Source organism: Podarcis gaigeae (assembly GCF_964106915.1).
Source record: "Podarcis gaigeae genome assembly, chromosome: 5".
In the NCBI taxonomy this organism is placed as follows: domain Eukaryota; kingdom Metazoa; phylum Chordata; class Lepidosauria; order Squamata; family Lacertidae; genus Podarcis; species Podarcis gaigeae.
Window position 1 is genome coordinate 29,674,776 of NC_139681.1, and position 13,126 is coordinate 29,687,901.

The 13,126-nt window shown below is 40.1% G+C and overlaps 1 protein-coding gene across 3 annotated transcripts in view; it reads right to left on the reverse strand.

Moving 5' to 3' along the window:
* Positions 1-13,126, reverse strand: part of CTNNA3 (catenin alpha 3) — a 540,285-nt gene that overhangs the window by 83,909 nt on the left and 443,250 nt on the right. For all 3 annotated transcript variants that reach the window (XR_014564644.1, XM_083740309.1, XM_083740310.1), the window contains one exon: positions 12,370-12,521. Coding sequence is in view for 2 of the 3 variants with exons in the window: in XM_083740309.1 (XP_083596435.1) it covers positions 12,370-12,521 (152 nt within the window). In the remaining variant the exon portion in view is untranslated. The remainder of the gene's footprint in view (positions 1-12,369; positions 12,522-13,126) is intronic.

A 13,126-nucleotide genomic window follows, 5' to 3' on the forward strand; every position in this document is an offset into this window, starting at 1 on the left:
CTTCCCTTCACTTGAAGACTCTACGGCTTTCTTTTAAGGTCTATAAGGCATTTGTAAGTAAGTTGTGCAAGATAGCCTATGAACAAAATGAAACGTTGTGGACTGACCATGACAACAAAAAAGCAGCCCATGAAACCTTCAATTATCACTACTGAGGACAGAAAAATAAAAGTCTTTCCCGTGCCCAAAGATGCAACCTTCGTAACCTTAACCTCTGACTCCAGTGGCGTAATTATAATCAGAGAATGAAAACCATCTCTTGTTCTGAATACAAAGCCACAAAAATAGAGATGGCAGCAAACTGAATAGGCTCAAAAAGACTTGCAAAGAAGAAGGGCAGGGATCAACACAGTAGCAGAGCAACATTTCAGGACCAGAGAGGGCTGGAGACAAAAGCACTGCCCTTTTGTTCGCACTCAAAGGAGGAAGGGGGGGGGGGAATCAAAAGAACACCAGCTTAAGCCACCAAAGCAATGTATGGGGTCAGGCCTAGCACAAGGAGGCAACCTCGCAGTCCGTGGAACTTACAAGTGAAGGGAAAGAGCTAAAGTAGTCTTATCCAGTTATTAGCATGGCTGAACTCATGCCCCAATTCCAAAACTGCAATGCACAAGCATTGTTGCGAATAGTTGGTGAAACACACCCCTCGTTTTCATTTCATTTTTTAAAACAAGATTCTAGCTTTGTTAAGCAAAGTCCGTAGCTCTATAAGCAATGACCAGTGAAATATCAGGGTGAGTTATAGGTCTTCTCCTCATAGTAAGCTGCTTTATACCAGGGCAAACTAACTATCCATCTAGAGCAGCATTAACTCCCCTTCGCTGGCAGCAGCTCTCCAGGGTCTTTCTATGCTGGATATGCCAGGAATTGAAACAAGGGTCACATCCACACTATGGCTCTCCCTAAAGAACCCTGGGAACTGCAGTTTATTAAGGCTGGTAGGAACTGCAGCTCTGTGAGGGGTAAACTACAGGTACCAGGATACTTGGGGGGAAGCTACATGCTTTAAGTGAATGGTGTAGATCTGGAGCTTCCTTTACGTCCCTCTCGTGGGCAGGAAGGAAGTGTAGATCTGGAGCTTTCTATGTAAGAAACACATGCTCTACTGCTGACAGCTATAAACAGCAGTAGAAAAATCACATGTGACAAGCAAGCATGTGAGAATGTACTTAATTTGTACAATTACAATTTGTATAATGTATGAACGTTTCAGATTTCAGCTTTCATTTGTGAAGGAAGAAGGGAGAGGTTTAGCACAAATGACACAAAGTCCTGGTGACGTGATCATATTTTATCGGCCGAGCCCTCAGGAACTTGACAAGAACAAGATCTACTAAAACGAACAATGATATCACTATTAGAATACCTTGAAAACTGATTGAAGTTATGATGGAAGAGCTGGTCAGTGGTTCACCAGTCCAGAATTCCACTGATATATCCTAAAACAATTATAACTCTCAATAGAAACCTGGAAGTTAAAACTCTATTCGGACAGAAACAAAAATTTATGCAGAAGATTTCATAGCTCTTTACCAAGAAGCAATTACTGTATTTACTTGAATCTAATGCTCACCTTTTTTGGCCAAATTATGTTGCAAAAATTAAGGTGCGAATTAGATTCAATGACACGCTTACAAATACTATATATATATATATATATATATATATATATATATATATGCTTTCGTAGATTTTCACGGGTACAGGAATGCAGGTTTTGGTGTCCTCGGGTGTCTTCCCGTGTAAAAGTTGGGGTGTCTAGGCGACGTTTCGACGAGGTCTCACTCGTCATCTTCAGGCTGGTGCTTTCGGCTTCTTGTTACTGGAACAGAGCGGGATCTCAATGTTTGAGTTCCTATAAATACTGTAGAGGGGGTGTGGTGTCTAGCCTCCAATGTTCTGGGCAGAGAGGAAGTTCCCAGGCTAGTGTGCCTTTTCTGCTTTTGTTCCTTAATTACTTGAGAGATACCTTGAGTGATTTCTTGAGTGATATCCTGAGTACCACTTAGGTGGGTCATTAGGTGTGGATTAGTTGCTAAAGTCTTTGTGTCTTGACCTCTTGAACTTTGTGAAGAGTTTTCCTGAGAAGATGGCTGTATTGCACTTAGTTGCCAGACATCTGGAAATTAGCCCTCCCCACAAAAACTGACACCAGATCCAGAGGCACACAGAACGCCAACACCAATCAACCACACCAGACCCAAACCCAGACCCTCTCCACAGATGAATTACTGACACCATCCAGTAGCCAATCCATGGTGGCACCTCCGGATGCTGCACCCCCCTGCAATCCCTACACAGATCTGGCTGACACAAGCCACAAAACCACAGCTCGCCCCTATACACGAAGCCAAGCCAAAGCACAACTAAGTGCAATACAGCCATCTTCTCAGGAAAACTCTTCACAAAGTTCAAGAGGTCAAGACACAAAGACTTTAGCAACTAATCCACACCTAATGACCCACCTAAGTGGTACTCAGGATATCACTCAAGAAATCACTCAAGGTATCTCTCAAGTAATTAAGGAACAAAAGAAGAAAAGGCACACTAGCCTGGGAACTTCCTCTCTGCCCAGAACATTGGAGGCTAGACACCACACCCCCTCTACAGTATTTATAGGAACTCAAACATTGAGATCCCGCTCTGTTCCAGTAACAAGAAGCCGAAAGCACCAGCCTGAAGATGACGAGTGAGACCTCGTCGAAACGTCGCCTAGACACCCCAACTTTTACACGGGAAGACACCCGAGGACACCAAAACCTGCATATATATATATATATATATATTTATTAAAATTTTTGAATACAAATGCATAAATAATAAACAACATTACTTATGTCATAACATATTTTCATCACTTCTTTGGACTCCCTCACGTCTCCCGCTCCCACTTACATCGTTAAAAAGTTTTTTCAAGCAAATTATCATCTTGTTTACAATCTTATATCCACTCATTTAAGTACAATCTAACAGTTCTCCAAAAGGTTTATATTTTCCTTAGTCTCACTTATCATCAAATTCAAATCTAATTTAGTGGTGGACAGTTATTTATGATCTAGCATCCTTCTTAACATTCAACCAAATTACAATGTTTTTGTAAATAAATCTTGAATTTCTTCCAGTCTTCTTCAACCCTCTCTTCTCCCAGGTCTCGAATTCTGCCAGTCATCTCGGCCAGTTGCATATAGTCCATCAGCTGCATCTGCCACTCTTCCAGTGTGAGTAGATCTTGAGTTTTCCAGTTCTTAGCGATGAGTATCCTTGCTGCCGTTGTTGCATACATAAAAAAATGTTCGGTCCTTCTTTAACACCTTCTGGCCGACAATACCCAGAAGGAAGGCCTCTGGTTTCTTGGTGAAGGTATACTTAAATACCTTTTTCAACTCATTATATATCATTTCCCAGAAGGCCTTCACTTTAGGGCAAGTCCACCAGAGGTGAAAGAATGTTCCTTCACCTTCTTTACATTTCCAACATTTATTTTCAGACAAATGGTATATTTTGGCAAGTTTAACTGGGGTCATGTACCATCTATATATCATTTTCATTACATTTTCTTTCAGAGCATTACATGCAGTGAAGTTCAGCCCAGTGGTCCACAACCTTTCCCAGTCCTCAAACATAATGTTATGCCCAATGTCCTGTGCCCACTTTATCATAGCCGATTTAACCATTTCATCTTGTGTGTTCCATTTTAACAGCAAGTTATACATTCTTGAAAGTACCTTAGTCTTAGGTTCTAACAGTTCTGTTTCCAATTTCGATTTCTCCACCTGGAACCCTAACTTTTTGTCATTTTTAAAGACTTCTTTAATCTGAGCGTAGTGTAACCAGTCTCGCACTTTATCCTTCATTTTCTCCAAACTCTGCAATTTCCAATTGTCTCCATCTTTTTCTAGTATTTCCCAATATTTTGGCCATTTGGCCTCCATATTGGGTCTTTTTCGGGCCTTAGCTTCCAGAGGTGAAAGCCACCTCGGAGTTTTGTTTTCCAATAAGTCTTTGTATTTTGTCCAGACATTAAATACCGCTTTCCTGACAATATGGTTCTTGAAGGCCTTATTGATCTTAACCTTATCATACCATAAGTATGCATGCCAACCAAAAGCATTGTTAAAACCTTCCAGGTCCAGTACATCAGTGTCTTCGAGAAGTAGCCAGTCTTTTAGCCAACAGAAAGCTGCGGCTTCATAGTACAACTTTAAGTCTGGCAGGACAAAGCCCCCTCTTTCTTTCGTATCAGTTAATATCTTAAACTTAATTCTGGGCTTTTTGCCCTGCCAGACAAATCTAGAGATATCTCTCTGCCACTTCCGGAAGCACTCAGTCTTGTCCACAATCTGTAACGTTTGAAACAAAAACAACATTTTTGGCAATACATTCATCTTAATGGCAGCAATTCGGCCTAGCAAAGAAAGTTTCAGTTTTGTCCAACTGTCTAAGTCTCTCTTAATTTCAGACCAACATTTTTCATAGTTATCCTTAAATAGACTCAGATTTTTTGCTGTTATGTTTACCCCTAGGTATTTAACTTTTTTAACCACAGTTAGTTCTGTCTCTCTCTGAAACCGTTCCGACTCTGTATCTGTCAAGTTTTTTCCCAACACCTTAGTTTTCTGTTTATTTAGTTTAAATCCCGCCACCCGACCAAAGTCTTGAATCAATTGTAATACTCTTTTTGTACTAGATTCTGGCTCCTGCAGGGTCAGAACTAGGTCATCTGCAAAGGCTTTAAGTTTATATTGTTTCGCTCCGACCTGAATCCCTTCCACCAACCGGTCCCCCCTAATCGTATTCAAGAGCACCTCCAGAACCGAAATAAATAACAAAGGGGAAATCGGGCAGCCTTGTCGTGTTCCTTTTTCAATTTTAAACTCTTCTGTAACCACATTGTTAACTATCAATTTAGCCTTTTGTTCTGAATATATAGCGTCAATCCCATTTTCAAAACCCTGTCCCACTCCCATTTCTTTTAAGTTTCCCTTCATAAATTTCCAAGAGATATTATCAAAGGCCTTCTCCGCATCTATGAAGATTAGCACTGCTTTTGTATTTATATCTGTTTGCAAAAGTTCCAAGATATCAATAATGTTCCTTGTATTAGCAAACATGTGTCTACCTGGGAGAAAACCTGCCTGGTCTTTATGAATTACTTCATTTAAAACTTTTTTAAGTCTACTTGCCAAGACGTCTGCAAATATTTTGTAATCCACATTTAAAAGGGAGATGGGACGGTAGTTCTTGAGTTGTGTCTTTTCAGATTCCGATTTAGGTATCAATGTGATGAAAGCTTCCTTCCACGATTCCGGCGCCCTCTTCCCCTCTATAATTTCGTTGCTGACCTCCATCAGTGGTTGTATCAAATAGTCTTTTAATGTCTTATAATACTTGGAGGTCAGCCCATCTGGCCCTGGAGATTTGCCCAATTGCATGTTCTGAATGGCTTGTTCGATCTCTTGTCGTGTTATTTTGCTGTTCAGGAGTGATCTATTTTCTTGTGACAGTTTTTTTAGTCCATTTTTCCCCCAAAATTGTTTAATCTCGACCTCGTCCTGCGGCCCTTGAGTGTATAATTTTTTAAAATATTTCTGAAAACACTTTCTAATCTCCACGGGGTTCTGAATGTTTCTTCCTTCAATTTCCAAATTTGTAACTGTATTTAATTTTTGTCTCTTCTTCAACTGCCAGGCTAGCAGTTTCCCACATTTGTTTGCCGTTTCAAAAGTTTTTTGTTTCATTAATTTGATCTTCCACTCTATTTCCTGATTTATCAGTTTAGAATATTGTGCTTGATGAAGTTTGATTTCTCTCAGAATCGGCTGTGACTTCGGATTTGATCTTAACTTCTTCTCTAATTCTTTAATTTTCTCCAAGATCTTATCTTTCCTCTCATTTTGTATCCTTTTCTTTACAGCATTCTGTTGTATCAAGAACCCCCTCATCACAGCTTTGCTTGCGTCCCAAATGGTTCTTTTTTCCACCGTAGTGTTCATGTTTATCTCAAAGTAGTCCTTCAAAGCTTTTTGGGCCTTCTTAATGATCTCCTGATCTCTAAACAAATTGTCATTCATCTTCCATCTAAAGGAACCGGTTGGTAATAGTGTCATGTCCATTTTCAGTGCGTTATGGTCGGAGCAGGTCTTTGGGCAGATTTCCACCTTTCTGACCTTGGGTGCCAGACCTCTAGTTATCCATATTTGGTCGATTCTTGTCCAAGTCAGCTGGGCTTCAGAGAAAAATGTTCCTTCTCTTCCCAGGGGGTTCTTCATTCTCCAGATATCAGTCCAGTCCATATTGTCTGTCATTTCAAAAAAAGGTCTTTGGTAATCTTCCGTCTTTTGTAACATTTTGGCTTTGTGACTTATCCATGTTAGTTGATACGACCCCGTTCATATCTCCCATCATAATGATGTTGTTATAGTCCAGATAGTCCAGCATAATCTCATGCAACTTCTTGTAAAATTCCGATTTCCCTTCATTTGGCGCATAAATTCCTAATATCAAAATCTTCTCTCCTTGATGTTGTATTTCAATTGCCAAAATTCTTCCATGTTCATCTTTGAATAAAAATTTAGGTGACAGGCTCTCTTTTGCATATATCACCACACCTCTCTTCTTTACTATGTCCGAAGATATAAATTCCTGGCCAAGTCTTTTGTTTATTAACACTTTTCTGTGAAGCCTAGTCACATGTGTTTCTTGTAAGCAAATAATGTCCAATTGTTCCTTTTTTAATATATGAAAAAATTTCCTCCTTTTTTCCGGGATATTACAGCCATTTATATTCCAGCTCAAAAGTTGCAGAGACATCCTGAATATATCTGGTTATTTTCCCTGGGGTGGTACTTTGTTCTCCGGGTCTTCAGGGTCCGAGGGTGCAGGTACCCCTGGCTCTTTACTTTGAGGTTCAGTGGCAGCGGAAGACGGACTTCCTTTTTTTTCGTCACTCCGCTTTCAGCCCAATTCAATATTTTTAGGTCTCCAAATTTTGTAAAGTCCTTATTTACTCACGGGTTGTTGCTTTCCGAATCATAGGTTTCAAGAAGAAAGGTCAGCGCTCACCAGCAGCAGCAACGCGGCTTCGCTCCACTGATTGCGAGACGACCCACAGCGCCGCTACCCCCTCCGCAATCCGGAGCCCCTTACGGAGTTCCTTCAACGTTTCGGGGGCTGCTCCTGGCGCCCGCCGGGTCCCGAGACCACAGGCTTCTGCCGCCTGTGGTTTTCCAAAGTGGGTCTCCGCTTCGCCGCAGCGGACGACCCGTTCTCAGTGGAGCTTCCCTCTCCCGGTTAGAAGAGGGCAGCCATTGCCGTTCGCGCCGCCTCCGGAAGTCTACAAATACTTTTTTTGGTTTCAAGTTTCTGAAAATTGAAGTGCACATTTGACCCGAGTAAATATGGTATCTTTTCTGGCTGGGAAATCATTGAAGCACACACAGAAGTCAAGTGCTCACAGGAGCTGCCACATTTTTTTCAATGGAAGAGGATGGTTCTATGTTTTCCCACCTTTATGTGCACAGAAACATTTCAAACATTTAAATTAATAAGGATTAAATTCAAAATGTTGCATTCTGATGATTAGGGGGCGGAGAAGCTTTGTGTGCTCTGATTCATGACTGCTGTTGAATTGATATTGTTCAAACAACTGCCTGTGGTGAGTTATTACGATTTCTAGTCATTTTTGCTCTGTGTAGCTTTTTCATTTCCATGCAGAGCCCCTGGCAGCATTATCTTACCCAGACGGTGACCCCATGTCACTTTTAAGGTATTCAAAGAGCATCATGTTTGAGGCTCCAGTACTCAGCTGGCATCAAATAATATGCAGCACAGACAGCTGCCTAGATACCATTCAGCCACCCCACATAAACAATGCTATGAACCAGAACTCCGCTTTCCCAACCTTTTAGTCCTCAGTTAAGCTGCTGCTTTAAAAAGCCCAGCCAGATTGCCATAGAATTACAGGTTCAAGCAATACAATGCCAAATCCATATGCTCCTTACATATATACTTACCAATAAAATGGTAAATACATATGTAACTAATTTACAAACAGGCTTCACTTTATCACTGATTCCCTACTAATAGTGTAATGTTCAAATCACTTATAGCTAGATCTGGTCTGCAGTCTGATTGATGTGTTGAAATGAACCCCTAAAGCAAATGAATCGGACCATGTATGACTATTTGACTGGTTTTTATACTAGGTGCAAGCCATAACGGCAAATATATAAGAGGACTTGTCCTCTATCTTGAACAATATAAGCTATTAACAGAACGTGATATAGAAAATGTAGCAAGTATAGAGGAGAAAACTCAAGTAGGGAAACCATGAAGGCACTTTCACAGAATGAACACAAAATGGTACATTTCTGAACCAGTCATCAAGTTTAGGTCTAATTCAGCAAATCTCCTAGCAGAGCAATAATAGAGTCTGTAGTAGGGCAAAGTACCTGCCTTTGATCTCCCCCCAATGCTTCCTAACATTTTACACATTTGAGAGGTTGCTTAAACTTTGAACTATACCGCTGACAATCTAAGCTAATAATTACTTTTGGCAGACTGGTTGTTTTTAGCAGGTTTTTTAATTAAAAAAAAATACCCCACAGTCATTTCATGGTTGAAATAGTTGCCATGCTGTTCCCATTGAGAGATTCTCCTTTTCCTTTCTTGTTGAAAGGAACCCCATGAATTTGTGTCCTTGTTCATTTACATCTCCCAGTTATATTTTGATCAAGAATTTTGTTGCTCGCATCAGTACTCAGATCCTTGTGTAATCAGAAGCCCAGTGTGTTTGGCAGGGAGTCAATGTGTCCCAGCAGTTGGCTGTAAAGCATGTTACTTCCCTCACCTTGGCTGCTGCAGACAGTGCTTATGCCTAAATAGTATTTAGAGATACTGAAGTGCCTTATAGGCAGGTATTAGTTCTGTTTCTTACAACTAATTGGATGGTATCTAATTAGGAATATGAATGCACCTCCTTTCAATATACATGGAATTCTTTATTTCGGCTCATTTTGTGAGGCACTGTTCTGAACCAGATCTCTGCTTCAAGGGTAAGGGGAGGTGTGCCCTCTGTTATTAAAGCAAACCTCAGAAACACTTCAGGTGTCAAGCTCTCGTAACAAAGTCAATGAAACAGAAATGTCCAGATGGCGTGTCGGATTATTTAACTTCTTCTGACTTTTCCTTGAGTTGCCAATGTTAAGCATATTCTAATGCAGATTAGGTAACAGCTGGCACCAGTATCTGGGAAACATGGGCACCTGGACTAATTTGCTGTGATTCCTACTTTCCCATTCATTCTCCTTTGCACCAGCTAGCCCATCCGCAAGGAACCTCCAGCCCTCCATACGTTATTTGACCCCAACTTCCATTAGCCCCAGCCAGAAAGGACAATGGTCAGTGATGATGGGACTTGCAGTCCAACAACATTCGAAGATCCACATGTTTCCCATCCCTGCTGTAAGCTCTTGAGTAGGGTGAATTAAAAATGGCAGAAATGAACAAGCTGTGTAACAGCTGTCTTTTGGGTATGGGGGAAGAATGAAGAGTTTCTACAGAGGGATATTTTTAAAAATAAATACTAGCAGCATTACAAACCCCAGGAACTGTCCCTGGGCAAGACCATTTACAGCCTGATAAAGCATTTTGTTCAAAATGGAAAGGCAAGGCATAAGTACTATTAATAAATAATGAAATATATGTTATGCATTACAATTATATTAATCGGTTGGTTGGTTGGTTGGTTGGTTGTATTTTACAAAAGAAGCCTCAGGGTGACTCACACAATAAGGAAGGGAATCCTGGCACAATTCAAAGAACTATAGGAAACTAAATGCAAATATTAATAGAATAAGAGAACTACCCTCTCCCCGCTTCCAACATAAGATGATCACTCAAATGAATGACAGAAAATAGTGACTTCTATTTTTGTTAGGAACACATGTTGTGAAGTCTAGCAGTACAAATTCTATAGGGTCAAGTCAGCATTGCTCCTCTAAACCTATCTTGCCCATAGCCTTCCAAATATGGACACAGAAGAGACTAGTCCACAAAAACATTTACTTGTCTGCCTTTCCATACATGCCTTTGTTAGCAATTGGTGGCCTAAGAGAAAAGGACCGGTGAAAGTGTCCTTTCCTCATTGTGCTGAGGTGACTCTCACTTGATACAGGCGAACAGGCAAGGGCTGCTTGAAAACCTGCCATAACGTTAAGCCTATTTTCATGTGGCACAGAAAAACTAGATTTCGATAATCATAGGACTAAACACCTCTGCTGGAATATCCTGTTCCATAATAGTCTAGCAAGAGTTTTCAGCTAGCCTGTCTAGGAGAGAATGAGGGAGCAAGAGAGAGAGTGAGAAAAGTGCAACTGTTCCTGTGCTATCAAGCACTAAGCTGTTATTTCAGGACTCTGATGGATGTCGAAAGCAGAGCTGAAACCAATTTTGCCTAAAGCAAAATTTGAGTAGAATTTGGAGGTTTGGTCTCTGATGGAATGTCCAATGAATCTCAAGGGGAGCAAAAGAATAAAAATAAGAGTTTCAATAAAACTAGAGGATTTTTGGAGCGGAGAAAGCTCTGCTCAGTGTTTACTAAAGTGTTCACTTCTTCCTACATCCTCTGCAAAAAGTCACCTCCATTCCCCCTGTCACATTCGCAGCAGATCTTTTTCTGACCTCATCACACTATACAAGCACAGCAAGAAGACAGGGACATATTTTAATGGTTATTTTACTGGGTATTACCAAGGTGAGTGCTCTAAATGGCAAGTGCATTTCATACATGATTTTAACATCCATACTAGGTGTAGCAACATTAACAACACTGTGAATTAGCTAATTTGGGATTTTCAGTTCATTTGCTAATTTAGATGCAAGCCCAATCCTGAACACCCCCATGCCTCACAGTCTCCATGCAGTAATCTGCTACCAGTATTTTAGAAGTTTTTCCTACAGAAAAGTCCCCATATTTTCATTATACCAAAGCACATGAAAATGCATGTTTGGGAAATAAAATTGATCTTCCTCTTCAGATATAAGGAAGTAAACATCCCTTGAAAACTTTTATCCTTTTATCTGGTGCATATTTATACTTTGTTCTTAGAAAAAAATGAACATATTGATAATGTAGCAAAAGTGTTTGCTCTGCATAATTTGCATGTAATGTGTGTGAAGAATGTGAAAGAAGCTTGCCATTTAACACAATCTTATTCATTTTGGCAGGATGAGGAATCTACATTTCTTTGGGATTTTCATAAGCACAAAAATTGGGACATGTATTCTCTCAAACCCAAGAGCACACAATCATTCACAGCCGGGTTCAGCAAAATGTCAGGAGAGCACACCTGTTTTCCAGGAAGGAATCTATGAGCCATGGAAGCAAGCATAATAGCTGCTAAATCCCAACATCCAAGACTTGGTGGTGAAACAGAATAGAACAGAAATCTAGAATTACGAATTAGTTCATTGGTTTTGCCATCTTAAAATATACCATGATTTAGAAAGATTATTCTATGACTAGAAGGGCATTTGTAATATAAGGAGAGCATTCACAGCTATTCACTTTCAAGCCATGTCTATCATGGAGCTGGAGGCTGAGAAACCAAAGTTGCTTCTGCTCTCATCAAATACCCTGTGTTCATGCAGTTCCAGTACAGAAATTAAATGTCTCTTTAATTTTAACCCCAGCCAAAGTTACTGCCTTGCATTGTCAATAGGGTTACTTTATGTTGTTACATCACCAGTCGGTACAGAACAAGACTCTTAATCTCAGGGTCATGGTTTCGAGCCCCACATTGGGCAAAAGATTCCTGCATTGCAGGGGGTTGAACTAGAGGATCCTCATGGTCCCTTCCAATTCTATGATTCTATAATCCAAAATTAGCCTTCAATCAAGTAGCAATAATAGCTTTTTCAAATAGCTGCTAAATTTCAAAACAATTTCTGTATAGCTAAAATGATACACTGTCAAAAAAACTCTTCTTCATATGCTACACAAACATTCTATGCAATAACTCTTGCTTATTTTATTTTGCTAATGTGTTTTATTTGTTATATTATTTGGCTTGGGCAAAGAATACACATAAAGCATACATATTTGTGTTTACAAAGAGGACATTTGTGAGTAGTACAGATTCTTCCTAAGTAGGAGAAACTGCACGCTGCACACCTTCTCTCTCCTGTGGCTGGTTCTGAATGTTACAGTGCAGTTTCTCAAAACAAAATGCAAACTATTTTTTGAAAGAATTTGTCTTTCACACTTGCTTAGTCACTTGGGTTTAGCTCTTGTTCCCATGAATGCTGCACAGCAATGTGGCTGACTAATTTGTGTTAATTGGCAATGCATGAAAGAATGAAGACACTTACCCGAATCATCATAACTGAACATCTAATATCATGAATTGTGTCATAGACCTTCTTGGAGATGTCAACAAACTGATTGTCATCAAACAGATGAATTGCATTCCTGCTTATCTTTTCCAATGCAGTGTTGACTTGACCAATAAACTCTGGAATCACTGTTAAATCAAATTAAAAAGAGAGAGAATTTTAAGGCAATTGTAGAATGTCTTCTTAGCCATTATCTTTCAGTTTTGAGAAATCCCATGTATTTGTTTTTTTAAAAAAACTTTTGGGGACAATAGTGGAAAGGAAAAAGAAAATGGAAGGTAGACACCTAGGTTAATAATAAGGCAACACATTAAAATTCTATTTGCCCACTTTTAAAGGGGTGGGGATTAAGTGTTGATTCACATGATTGCTCCATGCATCATACCCAGTGGAAATCTCCCAGAACTTGCTGTACTTCGGCTCCCTGCTCATGTTTTTTATTAGTCCAGGACATAGCAGAGAACTGAAATGTTTAGACAGAAGGGAGAGAAAATGAATAAATGGTCGGTAACAATACAAGAATCAGTTCCTGCATTTCCCATCTTGTTTATTTTCTTTCACTTACTCCCCTCCCCCCCAGTTGGGTCCACATGGAGAATTGTTTTGTTTGTGTCATATTTCCAAGGACTGGCTTTGTCTGGCAACCTCTCTTTGTCCTGCTCTGGAGGAAGGGCACAAGAGCTCAGAATACTTTGCCAGGTTTGATGCCTGAGCTCAGTTTCAGGGACATTGC